This window comes from Syngnathoides biaculeatus, chromosome 14 (assembly GCF_019802595.1).
Source record: "Syngnathoides biaculeatus isolate LvHL_M chromosome 14, ASM1980259v1, whole genome shotgun sequence".
In the NCBI taxonomy this organism is placed as follows: Eukaryota; Metazoa; Chordata; class Actinopteri; order Syngnathiformes; family Syngnathidae; genus Syngnathoides; species Syngnathoides biaculeatus.
In genome coordinates, this window is record NC_084653.1 from 8,695,327 (window position 1) to 8,712,281 (window position 16,955).

The 16,955-nt window shown below is 40.7% G+C and overlaps 1 protein-coding gene across 4 annotated transcripts in view; it reads right to left on the reverse strand.

Moving 5' to 3' along the window:
- Positions 1-16,859, reverse strand: part of ranbp2 (RAN binding protein 2) — a 45,189-nt gene extending 28,330 nt beyond the window's left edge. For 2 of the 4 annotated variants that reach the window (XM_061842539.1, XM_061842537.1), the window contains exons 1-10: positions 16,607-16,859; positions 13,230-13,297; positions 10,112-10,223; positions 9,707-9,859; positions 6,386-6,616; positions 5,707-5,849; positions 5,285-5,480; positions 4,376-4,516; positions 4,079-4,238; positions 14-195 (exon numbers count right to left, since the gene is read on the reverse strand). In XM_061842539.1, the coding sequence (XP_061698523.1) occupies positions 14-195; positions 4,079-4,238; positions 4,376-4,516; positions 5,285-5,480; positions 5,707-5,849; positions 6,386-6,616; positions 9,707-9,859; positions 10,112-10,223; positions 13,230-13,297; positions 16,607-16,678 (1,458 nt within the window). In that variant the 5' untranslated portion in view covers positions 16,679-16,859. The remainder of the gene's footprint in view (positions 1-13; positions 196-4,078; positions 4,239-4,375; positions 4,517-5,284; positions 5,481-5,706; positions 5,850-6,385; positions 6,617-9,706; positions 9,860-10,111; positions 10,224-13,229; positions 13,298-16,606) is intronic. The other 2 variants (XM_061842540.1, XM_061842538.1) reach the window with 1 other exon arrangement.
- Between the last annotated feature and the right edge of the window lie 96 nt (positions 16,860-16,955).

The following is a 16,955-nucleotide window of genomic DNA, read 5'->3' on the forward strand; positions in this document are numbered from 1 at the left end:
TGCTGCCACTGACCTCCAAATCCAGAAGGCAGATGGACTCTGGCGCATTTGTGTCTAGTTTGGAAGTTTCAAGCGTAAGTCTCGGGAAAAGTTGGTGTAGCCAGGCCCGCAAAGATGGCCTTTGACCTAACATGGCCCACTGCAAGCCTAACCAGCTCAGATGTTGCAAATCACCGCAATACAACAGGATAGACCCTAAAGAGGAAATATTTAATTATAGTGACATGCAATATTGATTAATGCTGAAATTAAAAGTATGCTGTTTTTATTGGCTTCGCACATTGAGGCCAGACTAGATGATCCAAATTTAATATAGTGGAACCGCAGGTTATATATTTAATTCAGTGACCCCGCTTCTGATTTGAAGTAATGTTTCCCATTGAAATGAATTGAAATGCACTTAATCTGTTCCATCTGAGCCATCCTGACTGTTTAGCACTGCGTTTACTGGTTTAGAAAGTTATGAGTGATGAACTTCAGCGTTAATTCATAAAAACTGTAGCGTCGGCTGCTTGGATCTGTTAAGTGAAAAACTGTTGGTGTAACTTACACCTAGTGCAGGCATACCTTGCAATCTATACGGGATTGAGTCAATATTAAACATTTGTTGTCTTAAAGATATTACAATTCCAAAAATATCACGTACCGTATTTTCACAGCTATAAGGCGCACCGTATTAAAAGGTGCATCCTCAGATGCAGGTGCAATTCCAGTATTTAACACATGTATTATTAGGCGCAGAAAGGGTGGCGCTCGGGAGAGAGTGAGGCACAATTGCACCTTTATTTTTGCAAGCAGAAGAACACACCTACACTTGCCATCCCCTAGTTTATTTGGGACAAAAATAAATACTTTTTTCACCTGGTCCACCACAAATGCAGCCTCTTAAAAAGTGATGAGATAAATGAGGATGTATGGATGGAATGCATAGCGAACAGCTGCTTAGACAAGATATCTTGACCTGATTAACTTTTGCTTCTCATAACTAAAAGGCGTGACTACATTTAAATAAATAATATACATATGGTACTTCATGACGGCTTCGAGGAAATTCTGGTCCACCATCCATCGTCTCAGGAGGGGAAAGCAGTGCACAGTCAACACTGTGTATAGTGGGGATGGGGCGCAGCTGACCTCAAAACGGGATGTTGTGAGTCGGTGGGAGAATACTTTGAAGACCTACTCAATTGACCCCTCCGTAGAAATTGCATCATCCGCATCACTGACCAATCAGAGGCCAGAGATCTGCATAAACCACGCCCCCTTTTTTGCACCCGCCGTTCCCTCAGACAACGTTGCATGGTCCAGTATAGCTTTTATTAGCGTTTTATCGTGTATTTGGGTTCTTTAACAATAGATATGGTTAAGAGGTGTAGTCACGGACTTTGTAATAGTGACGACAAGTATCCTGATAGGCTAGTTGGTGGAGTTCAATTCGTACCCTTTCCAAAACCGAAGACCCAGTACGAAAAATGTCTTCGATGGATCAAACTTTGTGGAAGACAGCATCATCAACTGAATCCATCTAATATCAACTGGAACAGATATGTTTGCACGAAGGTAAGCCCTATATTTGATTTTCAATACATGTCTCATATAAATGAATTAGCAGTTCTTCGCTTGCATAACATAGCTACGTGTGCGTGATTGACACACTTGATCTGTGTTGAGCGATATTTTGCGATGATCTGACTGCACAAACGTGTCTCTGTTCGGTGGCTCCCGAGCTAAGCTAAACCGGACTAGCGAGTCCTAAAAGCCTTTGACGTGCACCGAGACACCAAGACTGAAGGAAGGATGTTTGAGGACACTATAAAGTAGTGATTGTCATACTCGGTCGGGACTTACGTAGGTTCGGCACTAATTCAAGAATAATTAGAGGGGAGCGCGTGACGTTACACAAAGAAAACGAGAGAAACAACTCGTAAATCAAGCCTCGCCTTCTTTTCCTTCATACGGCGGTTCACAAACTGCTATACAGATACACATACAGATTCTGCACACAAGTGTGATATGCAACACGAAAATAGGAAACTGTCAATGACGAATTCGTCTTTGGGTTATAATATATTATATTATGTGGCTTCTCGGTCTTCCTCTGACTCTGGAAAGATCTCGCGCTAATATCAATGGTTTCTCCGTCGATATGCATGTAAATACAATTGAAATACCCCTCGCGGAAATACTTGAAGCCCTGCTGTCTGCTTTTCAACGATATTTCACTATTCGCTAAGAATGCGGGTGAGAACTCAGCTGGTAAATCGGCCAATTTCGCTCTAGTCTTTTCTTCCTGCGCCCCCATTTTTGCTAATTGTTTGTCTGAGGTTAGCACACATGGGGTGACGCAACTTCAGGAGGTGTGGTTAAGTGCCCTGTACGGAGGGGTCAATTCCACAAACACGCCTTCCCACAAGGAAGCTGAGTCTGGGTGCTCTGAGGCTCTTTTATCTCTGGGGTTGAGGTCACTGAGGTGGTTAAAAAGCTCCTTGGTGGCAGGGTCCCGGGGGTGGATGAGTTCGCCCTGAGTTCCTAAAGGCTCTGGATCTTGTGGGGCTGTCCTGGTTCACACTCCTCTGCGATATTGCGTGGACATTGAGGACAGTGCCTCTGGATTGGCAGACCGGGGTGGTCATCCCTCTTTTCAAGAAAGGTGACCGGAGGGTGTGTTCCAACAATAGAGAGATCACACTCCACAGTATCCCTGGTAAGGTATACTCAAGGGTACTAGAGAGGAGGGTCCGTTGGGAAGTCGAGTCTCGGATTCAGGAGGACCAATGTGGTTTTCGTCCTGGCCGTGGAACAGCTCTACACCCTCGGCAGGTTCCTCGAAGGTACAATGGAGTTCGCCCAGTGTTTTGTGGACTTGGAGAAGGCATTCGACCGAATCCCGATACGCGCTGTTCGGTCCCTGTACGACCGCTGTCAGAGTTTGGTCCGCATTGCCGGCAATAAGTCGGACTCATTTCTGGCGAGAGTTGGACTCCGCACAGGGAGCCCTTTGTCACCGATTTTGTTCATAACTTTTATGGACAGAATTTCTAGGCGCAGCCGAGGCGTAGAGGGTGTCCGGTTTGGAGGCCTCAGCATCGCATTTCTGCTCTTTGCAGATTATGTTGTTCTATTGGCTTCTTCAAGATGTGATCTCCAGCTCTCATTGGAGCGATTCGCAGCAGAGTGTGAAGCGGCTGGAATGAGAATCAGCACCTCCAAATCCGAGACCATGGTCCTCAGTCGGAAAAGGGTGGCGTGCCCTCTCCAGGTCGGGGATGAGAACCTTTCCCAAGTGGAGGAGTTGAAGACTCTTGGGGTCTTGTTCACGAGTGAGGAAAAAATGGAGCAGGAGATCAACAGACTGATCGTTGCAGCGTCTGCAGTGATGCGGACTTTGTATCAGTCCGTTGTGGTGAAGAGGGAACCAAGTCGAAAGGCAAAGCTCTCAATTTACCAGTCAATCTACGTTCCTATCCTCACTTATGGGCATGAGATGTGGGTCGTGACCGAAAGAACAAGATCTCCGTATACAAGCAGCCGAAATGAGTTTCCTCACCCCGAGGACGACCCAGGACACGCTGGAGAGACTATGTCTCTCGACTGGCTTGGGAACGCCTCGGGATCCCTCCGGAAGAGATGGAAGAGGTGGCTGGGGAAAGGGAAGTCTGGGTATCCCTGCTGAAACTACTTCCCCCGCGACCTGACCCGGAAAAGCAGTAGATAATGGATGGCTGGAACATACATACCGTAAGGAGCATTTTTACTTTTTACCACATCAATCACAAAGTAATTTATGATTGGATGATGTAGGCAGAACGTTTGTCTACAGTGCAACAGCATTCTGTCTTACGTTGCACCACTGACAATTACGTTTTCGCTAACTACAAGAATAAAAAAAACAAATCCTTTGGTTTGTGTATTTAAAAAACATTCACAAAATTAAAACTAAATTTCTGACATAATCTGAATTGTTCATAAATGGGTCTTTCGTAACACAAGGTTCCACTGTATTTCAAGACAGTTATTGCATCAATGTTCCTTTACAGAAAGTTTCCGTTATTTTCAATTTGTCTCTGCAGTTCTGTACCTGCATCACACTTGGCCAGCTGAGAAATGTCTGGAGCTTGTGCACTAATAAAATGGATGTCATCATTAGCAATGAAAGAGGACCCAGTCGAGGCCTGGGTTCCAAACAGTAGTTCAACTAAAGAGTCCTGACCGCTGCGATTGCCAAATACCTCCACCACCTGTGTGTGGACAAAAACAACATGGTCATAAATGGTTTACACGTTTATAAACAGTTTACATGTTTCCAATATTGTACAGTAGTACACTGACAGGCCACACAAAATCATAATTATGCAACATCAGCAGTGCAAAAAACCTCTCTGATCAAGCTGCCTGAATCAGTGCTGAGATTAAGCAGCATGTGGCCGGCTTGACTCTGTCTGTCGTTAGCCAGCAGCTCGAGAAGTTGCGGGGCTGACTGATCTCTCTTGGTCCCCTTTGGCTTGGGTCTGGGAACCTGGTGGGCAGAAAACAAAAAAATTTAAAAAAACCCAACCTAAATCAGAGTATGCGATCAGTGGCTTTTAAAACCCTTCCATGTCTAGCAAGAATAACCGCGAACAGTAAAACATTCTGGGAGAAATCTGCTAAAATGTTACAAATAAAATGAGAAACCTAAAGTGGAGATGTCAAGCTGTCATTCAGTTTGGGGGATTTCGCTAAATCTACATGTCAAACAGCAGCAGATTGGATGTCTGGTACTCTTTTAAAGGAATTGTCACTGGTTCATCTTGGAAAAGAGAATGAAGGTGGGAGCATGCTTTCTGATGCTTTCAGGGGATTTATTTGGCATAGAATTACACGAGACACCTCCAGGATAAAGTTCAAGGTCCACGGTGACATGGATGCTTGAACATTTTACACCATTATCATAGTGACAAGACTGCTAACCATAATCATTTAACAGCATTACTAAAAGGGAAAAAAAAAAAAAAAATCCAGCTACATTCACCTAATGCATTGAAACGTGTTTTTGAATATAATAGTCGTACGCCAATAAGTTGAATCCATTTTACGACCATACTTCCTACTCAAATCACTCATCTTAAATAATCCACCCTCCCCCATTTAAATAAATGGAAATGCCATACGCATTTATTAGTGAATGAGGCCTTATATTGACCACAGTTTCATAAGCATTACTGCAACCATTGTTTCGTGTGTCACAGAGCATAGCTACCTTCCTTTCATTGCATATACAGAATTGGTGTTGTGGGTTCCGTACCTGGAGGGCCAACAAATAACAGAGCGTCGTCAGGTCAATGACAGCCCTCCATGTATGGTGGCGCTCTTGAGCCAGCTTCAAGAGGAATGTGCCACTGTGCAGGTACAGGTGAGCTCGCATCTCCACAAACACTTCACAAAGCTCATCAGTGTCTTGGCTTGCAACACTGCTCAGCTTCTGCATTATACGGTCAAAACTGTGCGCATGCAAGAAGACAAGAAAGAGAGCAGTTCAAAAAGATTTTAAATGAAAAATTGTAAATCTACTATATTAGTCTCACTGAGGGCATAGACAAAGTAAGGTGTTCCTTCAGGCCACACACAACATTGTAATCAAACCTTTGTCTTGGCGAAAGTTTCCAGTGTACACCTGCAACTTCATAGTAAACTGCAATTTCGCTTCCACAAGTCATACACACTTACCACGTGATAGCGTCAAGGCAGGACTGCACAGTGCCTGCAGATAGTGTGATTCTTACAAGGTTGCAGTGGGCCAAAAGCAACTCTCTTTGAAGACGTCGACACATCTTGTCATTACTAGACATGCTGGGCTGTGCCAGGTAGTCCTGAAAGAATTGGTTCAGCAATGGGTTTCGACTGAAAGCCAGTTTGGACAAGTAATTTACTTTTTTATTTTAATGCTACAGACTGGGCGCAGCCTATTAAATGGTGTGCACTGTTTGGAAACTGCAGTACTTAACATTTATAACTCCGTCATTTGGGCTAAAAACTTTACTTAACTAGTGTGAATGGAACAGACTGGGCACAGCCTATTAAATGGTGTGCACTGTTTGGAAACTACCGTACTTAACATTTATAACGCCGTCATTTGGGCTAAAAACTTGACTTAACTAGTGTGAATGGAACATTTTCAGTAAGATGTGTGGACAGTAGGTCATGTAGTTAAGGACGATTTTAGCAGTGTTTGAAAGTCTCATTCAATTTTATTATTTTTTAGAAAATTTCAAAGATGGCAGCCAGTTGTCATGCTAAAAACAATTTAAGTTAAGGCTGCCTTTTTATTCGTGTTAGGTGCCACTGACACAAAAAACTATATACCAGTACTTTTACAAAATCCTCCTCAATTAGAGGCCAGGCTGACCTGAAGTGTCTGTATCACCACAGTGTACCAGTCCAGACTGTGGCGCATCAAGCCCCTTCTCTCATTGGCCAAACAGTGCTTAACTGCCTCCTCCAGTCGACCGTCCTGACAAAAAAGCTGGACAAGCTTCACATTGACGTGCGCGTCTCCTGGTCGTGCTGCCAGCTCAGCCTGAAGGAGGTCGAACAGTCGATTCCAGCCCTGCTGACCTTGACGACTCAACAGACGTTCCTTCAGATGTGGAGGAGATTGGAAAAGTAGTCAGTACGATATTGGGATTTTATATTTGACCCCGTCTCCTTGAATACAATTCGACCAAATGAAGCTGAGTGGTGAAACAGGGTTTCGACACTTGGTTTAAACATGCCGAAAATCACACGAGCCTCATTATGTCGCAGGAGATTTGACCTGAATGGGTAAGTCTTTAGTTCAGCCAGTTCAAATGTGTCAGAAAAATTAAACAAATCCAGTGACTCACATTTGAAAATTGTGTGGGTGTGGGCAGTCATGCTCGCAGATATAAAGTTACAGGTGTGGTCCACCAGTTATGCCCGCAGACAAAGTTGCGGGTGTGATTAGGGATGGAATCTCAAGACCTTAAAATAACTTACTAGATTAATATAACAAATGTAAATTAAAAATAAACAAACACATAACTAAAATAGAAAAAAAATTTCAAACTCAGAAATGATGATTTCCAATTTCAACTGATATTAGCATAACATGATATAAAGCTGATTTGACAAATTTTCTGGAGAAAAGTTAAATGCACTGGCCTGTCAAGGAATAAACACAAACGTTCTATACCCGCAATGTTTTGAAAATGCTGAAAGTTTAGTTCAACATAATCGGCGTCAGTGGCAACAAGCTAGCATATACATTGTGAAACATTCCTGTCGACAATCGTGATGTATTGTTATAAACCCGCGTAATTTACGGCTGCATCTATTGTCAATCCATTGATGAAAGCTACCAGTAGATCTATATCTTCTTAAAGCATGTAGAGGGGAAAAGTTTTCAACTTCAAGATAACACGTACCACGGGGAAAGTGACCGTTCGCATTTAGATATATGGACAGACTATCGTTACAACTTAGATCAAATAAAAGTAAATCACAATCTCATACTTATTTCATTTAGATACTGAAACATTACTTGTGTTATATCCCAGAAATGTTTTCAGTGTAACTGAATATCCTTTGACATGGCTCATGATGTTGATGACTTACAACGTAAATGCGCTCACAGTACATGAGAAAGCTCTGAACATGCGCTTTTGGCATAACTTCCAAACATGTTCATCCCGGTTAACTTGCATTTCCCGTTTTCGGGTGAATACTGATTATTTAGGAGCAGGCTTGTTTAGTTAATGTTTATGAAATAAACACGTAAATTAATGTCAACTACACAAAATAAGCGACGTCTTTCTATATCTATTTTACAATATAAAATTTTATGCGTATGGTTTTTCACGCTCGACTGCAAATTTTTGCGATCGCACTTGACAAATCACAGTGGCTCATTTTATTCCTTATGTGACGTCTCATTTGACTTTTTTTTTTTTTTAAACAGAAAAAAATACAAAAATCCCACAATAGCGTAAATTATGTAATGCAATTTAACATGAATAAGAAAATCAACAATGGACTGAACCCAATCGGTGATTGACGATACAGTATGGGAACACTGTACAGTATATAGTTGCAGGCATAATGGAGACAAGCACTGCAGTGTGAGAGTGAACTTCCTCCCCGAGTGCTTGAAAAGGTTGTTGGTGGGCAGACTGTCAGCCTGTCTCAACATGGGGGCACTGCATGAATTCCAGCTCATCAGTGGTCGGACCGTGTCGGATCACAGCTGTGTACTTTATCTTTGCTGTGCTATATTCATTTATAGCGAGTCCTTGGGTTAAGATGGTCTCGACCTAAGACGTTTCGACTTTACAACGCCTGTCCCCCATCCGCCATTTTGTCTGGCTCATGCTTGTCCGTGTTTGTGCGCCGGGAGTATCTTTGCATTTTTTGCCCTCCTTTTCGACATTATCACCCCAAAGAAGAAAGCTGTGTCTTCTAGCAATGCTTCTGAAGCCATAAGAAAATTCATTTACCATGGAAGGACAAGATCATAAAAAAATTGGAGAAAGGAGAGACACCAACACCATTAATCAATCATCAAACTGTGGTGACAATTATTAAAGACAAAGCCCGTATCTTAGCACATGTGAAGGGCTCCGTTCCCGTCAGATAGAATGATCACAAAACAAGCTTCTTTGATACTTGTTGAGATGGAGAGTTTTGAGGACCAGGTTCCTTCAAAATAGCTAAGCACAGCCTCCCCTTCTTCTTCTCCATCCACCTCTCAGCAGTCATGCCAAGTACATCATCTTGTTTATTTCAAGGTATTGATATTTTATACAAAGTACTTTGGTGTAAATTCTGACTTTAATGGTGGAATCAGACTAAAGTCGAAATTCGAGTTAAGTTGCTACTGTAGGAACGGATCTCAGTCGTAGACCGAGGACTCCCTGTATTTTAACATTTGCAGTCTTAGTTTATTCTAAGTGGTTAAACTCTTTAGTACCACATTGTCTAACTTTGGAATTAATCAAAAATGATCAACATGATTACGGTGTCCATTGTGTTCAGCAAGTTTTCTGATAACTTTTTTTAAAGGATAGAGATTAAGAAAGTGTTGAGCGCGTGACGTCACCTGATCAATTTTTAATTTCGTAATTTTAAGGGCCTGCGAATTGGCTGAGATTCATCTGATGGAGGTCCTTCCATAGGAAAACAGGAGCACGGTTTATGCAAATTGCACCTCGCAGGCACAAACCCGTCTTTATGAATGAATTCCAATTCATATACACATGCAGTGCTGTGAAGAAAACTGGCCGGTAAGCAATTTGTACTACAGAGGAGGAGTTGACTGATGCTCTCTGTTCACGGTCTTGGAAGAGATCCCTCAGGAGAATTTACATTCTCTCATCAGGAGGATGCCCGAGGATTTTAGAGTGCATACAGACACGTGGAGGGGATGGGCACGCACACACAAAACTGAGACTCATTTAGAATTTCCACAGAAGTTTTTTCAGTTTAGTATTGATTTTCCACTTCGGTTTTGTGTATTATTCTCAACACAGACCTCCATGGGATGAGGATAGATTTCTATAAATCACTTATTTTGTTCTGAAAACATTCCAGTTCATAATGAATGAAGATTTTTAACCGGAATACCTCATTTGTTTTTTTTTTTTAGCAGCATATCATAGCTTTCTTTGAAAAGGCCTGAAAAACAAGTTCCTCAAAAGAAAAGGAGCCTCACCTTCAGGTTGAACACTGTCGGGTTCCCTGGCAACACCTTGGCAGCCTTGTCCACCCAAAACTCAGCTCTGCTGTCACTTTCCTCTTTACTGACTAGTAACTCAGCCACCTTCAGCACCAGGTCTTTCTGGGCCGGATTTAAGTCCACAGAGCGCTGTGTACAAAGTACAGGAAACATTTAAGTTTGTAACTTGAGTTTATTTCAACGTTGACCATGTGTTAGAGGAGAGAACAGTGTAATGGGGACAATGAATAAGGGTTTGCTCAATTAAAAAAAAAAAAAAAAAAAAAAATCTGACGTGGAATCAAAATAAGGCATGTGTTGCATGAGCATTTAAAAAACATGGGCTAATGTACACATTTATACAACTTACTATGAAACTGGAAATCAACATGGCTATCTTACCTTGTAACATCCTACCGCCCTGTTGACATCTCCCTCTCTCTCATAGAGCTGTCCAAGGAATTTGTGCGCTTTGGGATCTCTCTCCTGGACTTTAAGATACTCTGATACATGTCTATGGATAAAAAACAACAATGTTTAAGGAAACACTATTTTTGAGTAAGGGTGCATAATCTGAGTATAGTCATCTTGATGTGCACATGTGTAAGTCACATTGTAAAGTTTTGCCAAATGCTGGTATATTGTTATGCTGTTGAAGTCTTGGAAGCTCCTACTTTTCCTCGTTTGGCCATTTTTGGGAAAAGGGGGGTTGTAAATATGCCTGTGGAGTGGAAGCATGGTTACAAATGATCGCAAGAAAAATCGTGGGGGAACTTGCTGGTGTTGACTGACATGCCATCAGAAAAGCAAACTATTTCATGATTTGTAATATTAGTGATATATACGCACTCTACACTACATTTGAATGGTCTATTGCCTGACTTTGAAATATGTTCTGTTAAGTCTTAATAAACATTGGATTGTCCAAATAAATAAATGCTGACACCGGAGAGTGTGGTAGACATTGTGCCATTGCAATTCAATCTTACAGGTCGACGTCAGGTAATATATCTTTGTCACACTATACAGAATATATTCCCCCAAAATGCTAGTTTTAGTTGTGGCAACATGGGGCCACATTGTTGGGCACAGATCATGAAACACTTAAGTTTTTTCATTACTGACGAAATATGTCAGGCCCAATCTGTGAAATACGCCACTATAGCAAATCGAGCCAAAAATGGGGCTAAAATCTTGTCTGAAAAAGGCGTAACATGCACACAGCAATACAGTTTAAACCAGGAGAGCCCAGATTATCTTAACCAAAGATCTACATTTCAACCAGCCAGCCTCTTGTGATCAACCGACAGAGGGACACGTGCGCATCGCCACGACTGCCGTGGAGAAAACAAGAGAGAGACTGTAAATAGGAGGCCAGCTTGCTTGAACGCGCTTTTATGTGCCTGTGATTTATTGGCCACACCTGAATCAAGTGACGAGATTAATGGTAGGGTGCCCTTTTCTTTCTTTGGGCACGCCGTCACATGCTTGACCAAAACTGCCTTGGCGATCAATTGGTCGATCGCGATCAACACATCGCGCACCCCTGGTTAAAACCAATGTTCTTGAAGATATAATTATTGATGGATATTGTGTGTGTAAAATTCTAGATTAAAAAAAAAAGGCTTTAGGAATGTGTTAAAACTGATAATATAAATAATACAGTATAATTGGGGATGAAAAAAAAGATTTTAACTTCATTTCTGGAGACAAACCTGCTCTATACTACAGTAGATTTAAATAGAGATAGACTTTACACAACTGTTCAGTGTTTCTCCATTATTAGCTGGGGTCACGTTCCTTACATCCCTGCGATTAACGAAAATCCACAAATAATGGATGTAGTATTAATACGCTTACATACACGGTAAAACACTTGCTGGCATGCATGCTAAGTGTTTAAGTGTACTTTGTTAGCCAAGTCACACAAAAGTAAAAGCAAATGTCGGAACACAGTGTCCACAAAGGTGCACCACATTGTCTAATGTAGCGCCTCACCTATTTAGTAGAGAATTTAGACCTTATTTTTCTACTGAAGCTATTAACTGTTCAAAAAAACATAGAGGGAAAAAAGACAAATGTGTGCTGTTCTTTCCCATCATAATACAGCTGAATCAGGAAGTTTACAAACACTATGCAAAAAACATTTAATTTTTTAGCATTTTCTTCGAAATGCATAACTTGGGTGAAATGTTTTGGGATACCATCCACAAGCTTCTGACAGTATCCTGCCAGAATACTGGCCCATTCCCTCTGACAGAACTGGTGGTCGGTTGCCTTGCTGGCCGACGCCATTTAAGATCAGCCCACAAATTTTCGATGGGATTGAGATCAGGGCTTTGTGATGGCCACTCCAAGAATGACCTTTTCCTCGAGCCATTTTTGAACCATTCTGGAAGTATGCTCAGTGTCCTTGTCCATTTGGAAGACGGTCCATCTGTGGCCAACTTTTAGCTTTCTGGCTGATCTGTTGAGATGTTGACTTAATATCTCCATGTTCTTTCTTCATGCTATTTTATGAAGAGCTCCAGTTCCTGCTGCAGCAAAACAGCCACATAACATGATAGTGCCACCTCCATCCTTCAGTCAGTATGGTGTTTTCAGGTCTAAAAACTTCCCCCTTTTTCCTCCAGATGTAACAGTCATTATGGCCAACAGCTCCACTTTAGTTTTATCAAACCACAGGACAAGTCTTCAGAAGTCAACATCTTTGTCTTGGAGTCTTCTTGCTAACTAATTTTTTTTTTTTTTTTTTTTAAATAAGTAATGGCTTCATGCTTGGTGAGTGGCCTGTCACCCCATGTCGCTGTAGGACTTGTTCCACTGTGAATGACGGCACTTTCTCACCAACTTCATCTAGCAACTTTACATGCTCTTTAGTTTATGTTTTGGGATTGATTCACACATTTTGGACCAAAACAAATTCATCCCTTCTTAAGTGGTGAAGGCTGGACATTCCCATGATGTTTATACTTGTGTATAATTGTTTGAACAGATGAATGTGGCAATTTCAAGCATCTGGAAATTAGACCCAAGGATGAACCAGACTGCTGGAGCACCATAACTCGTTCTTTGATATCCTGGTAAATTTCTTTTGATTTTCCCATGATTTCAAACAAGGAAGCAGAGTGTTTGAGGTTTGCCGTCAATGAACCTTATCGGCCTGACGCGGCTTCCCCATGTTCTATAAAGAGATTGTACTTGTTTATGTAAACTTTTGACTTTGAAGATAATGTAAAATGTTCAAATTTTCTCTCTCATTATTGCATTTAACAAAATTAAGTCATTTTAATGATCGTGACTGACATGAATCAGGAGAGGTTTAGTCTGAGTTGACTCCAGAAAGTGAGACCAAAAAAAAAAAAAAAAAAAAAAAAAAAAAAAAAAAAGAAACGTGTTTTTCCAGTGTATGTAAAATTCTGGCTTCAACTGCATAACGCTGGGTTAAAAAGCAAATTACAAAGTAATATTTTTACAATATTGTAAAGGCCTAATCCAAAGTATTTTTTGGTCCTCTTACCTTTTAGCCAGCTCATACTCTTTTGCTTCAAAATAAAGTTTAGCAAATAAAAATCCTTTGACAGGGCGCTGTAAAGGAAGAACATATAGAAGTTATGATTCAACAAGCACAAGCATATTTAATATGGAAAATCTTTTCACTTGGCTACCTCAGCAACCACTGACACATTAGACAAGGTACATAAATGTATTGCTCAGAAAAGCCACATTGTGATAGGAAATTAGGTTTTCCAATATTTTATTAAACTGCCCTCTTGATGTGTGATCACCTAGATCAGTGATTCCAAACAGTGTGCCGGGGTACATTAGTATGCCGGGGTACATTATTGTGCCGTGAGCACTCTTCAGGTGTGCCGTGGGAAGTCATCCAATTTTATGTAACTACTAAAAATAAAAAGAAAAAAATAAATAAATTACTCCAAGAAATATATCTTTATTCATCTATTTATGCCAGTGATGCACAATGACAAAGAACAAAAAAAAATCATCTTCTATTAGATTAAGGATCTGATGGATAACAAAAAACATCTCTTGTCATTGCTGTAAAATATATTCCCAGGCTAAAATTGCTGATTAGAAAGTTTTGTGCTTGGCTTTTGTGAATTGTTAGTGACCCATAGTACTGCACAAAAGTGATTCAACTATAAGAAGTTTAATATACAGGCCGCAGAGGCTTACCTACAATAATGCAGAGGTTGGTCCTTCGAGTGCCATGGTAGCACAGTGCCATTCAATTGTATGACTCCATTAGGGTTCCAACGTTTAAGGCACAATTAACACATCTGATTCATCTGATTTATAGTTTTATATATCAACTGAACATATTGAAGTCCAATGAAAACCTCCCAAAGATTTAGCTCCAAGCTGAGTTGGTATTGGTGCAATGGTTTGTTCAAACTTTAATACAGTATGTAGTTTTATGTTGTGTATATTATTTTCACTCTTTATCCTTGTACATGTTTACTGTATATGGACCTGTTTCTGCAGTTAAGATTATCATTATGTAATATCAGACATAAGTAATGAAATTTAGGTGTCCTCAAAGAGCTCCATCGACAACTGTAGTAACTTACTGTTACTTCTACATTCTGGAAACACATTTTAAGTTGGAAAAAATTTGAAAAAAATAAAATAATGGTTTAAGTTTCATGCTGTGTATAGTAAAAAGGAGACAGAGTTTAACGTGAATCTTAAAAATTGAGACCAAAAGAGGATGTCTAATGTACACTAGGTCATCAATTCATACTTTGGGACCAGCAAGAGAAAAATATTTCCTTTGATCATCTGCTTAGACATCAGTACCTCCAGCCGCAACTTGTCCGCTGACCTGAGGGGTGCAGGGATGTAGTGGCTTACACTAAGTTTTCTCAATTATGAAACAAGTAAATACCTACTTTGAAACTACCCAGGGTCTTAGCCTCCACTGAGCATCAACAGGTTGCTGTACCATTTGTGATCAAATGTCTATTGTTGAAAAGGAAGCTTGCTGACTTTTGAAAGACAAAGATGTGGTTTGGTTAAATAGACGTGTTATTCGTTTCCTATCATCTTTCCTCAAAGTTCACCTCAAAGTAAATACAGTGCCATTTTACATCAAAATCGGCATAAATCAAAATCAATGCCAAATTTATTTACAGTATTTATTGACCTGGACATAATCAGACCCAGTTGAGTCAAGATATATTTTTGTCTATCTGTTCAAAACACAGTCCCTGAGTGCACAGCAATTCCAGGGACACATTAAAAAATGTGATCTTGAAAATAATACATGATCAAAATGACGTGGACAAAAAACTAACAATTATTGCACACTGTAGTTAGGAGAACAGTGTGTGAGACATGCCAAAAATCACGTACCTGTATATCCAATGAAAGTAAATATAAATTTATTGTATGTGCAGATGTTTGACCACTTACAATAAGACTAGCGACCGCCATTGCCGCTCAGGGTGCTGGCATTCTGGTCTCAGTAGAAGCGCTACATTTTTGGTTCACAAAACACTTGTTCTATTATGGCATCCGAAGTGAAATTGCGCCTTTTGAATGGTCCGTGACCATATGTATTCCAGTTTGGAGGGAATGTGATGAGAATAAGGGGTTTTTGATGGAAAGTGAAAGTTTGAAGAATGTTTTTTTTCATGATTTTCAGTGTGAAACACGCATATGTGGTTAGTATTTGATGAATTATGTTGTTACCTTTCATGATAACCAATTATGTTAGGAATATCTTACGTTTTTGGACCGTATGGGCTGAATAAATAATACCCTGCATGCAGGGACACCGGTGCCGAAAAGGAACATGGCTGCTTGAGGTGGTCCTGAACGAAGATGAGTGATGAAAAGGAAATGTTATAAACTGCATCAAGGCTTTTTACTGGTTCATTCTACTTACAGTTGATGACTTTTTTCTAGTGGCAAACAGTCAGCGGTGGACTTCTCTTGACATTAAAGAATAAAGTGAGTTGCGAACTTTCCCATAAACTTGTGGACTTTCCTTAGGTGTAAGACACCTTTGGTGTCAATCTTTATAGTCACAGGAACTTTCGAATGTTAAGAAAGACTACTTTTTGCTTGATTTTCATAGGCGAACTTTGGGGAAATTACACATGTAACCTATTTCTTGTTGGTTTTTGAACAATATTTCATAAAAGGATGGGATAATTGATCATCTGATGTATTAATGTATGAATTGAATGAAAAGTTAAAACACAGAAACTGACATGATATTCATTTTATACCATTAAACAAGCTGGAACAAATTTTTTCATGTTTTTGCAAAAAAAAAAATAAATCGCATGTGGTTTTCTTGTTCTATTGAGCATGTACACCAACAATATTATTAGGTAATAAAAAAAAATGTCAATTTCTCATTACCCACAGTCCAAGGAATGATTTGGTACCTAAAATACTTATGAACCATTTAAAAAAAAAAAAACCTTGGCGGTCCCTTCAAGTGATTCTGAAGTAACTAAACGTATTTCATAGCGATACTATTGACCATGGTAATAATATATAGTAGGTCATTAACACTATAAATATGTATCAAATGGACACACTTGGTCGTAAAAGTCCGTGTTGAAATGTTTTTGTTTTGTCAGTCGATCTACAAGGTAGCTGCTATCAGTGCTCTGTAGCTAGCCGCCGTGGCCAGCCCACGCTGCGCGCTTTCTTAGCATTCGAGAGGACGACAGGCTTCGTTGTTGTCGTGCTGGTTAGCTAAAACTGCCCTCGGTCGACCGGTGGGAACCTATGGCGACGGAAGTGACCGTCAAATGAGCGCTAACATTTGTTTTCGTGACTTATTGAGGTTGTCGCCAAGAGATTAACGGAGGTTAGCATGCTATTCGTTAACCGCCGTAGCAAGCCGGCTCCACTTACCTCCTTGAGTGAGGGAGAGGACGTCTGTGCGCAGGCGACGTACCGGTCCACTTCAGTTTTACTTCTCCGCATGGCTCTTGAACAAAGGAGATTAACGCGGTAGGTAATTGTGCATAGAATGTGACTCGTCACGAATTATAAAGGCGGACATGAGTAGAGTGGTCACGCCGTCACGTAACCCGCTCGTGATATCATCGCTCAGGCTCGCCAACGTCAAATGGGACAGGCGTCACGTGGTTCAAGGCCGAACTCGAATCGCCGTCCTTGTCCAATCACGACCGAGCATAGGAGTGACGCACTTCTGTGAAAAAAGGTGCGGGGCTGAACAGAACGCTAAAAGTTGAGAGAA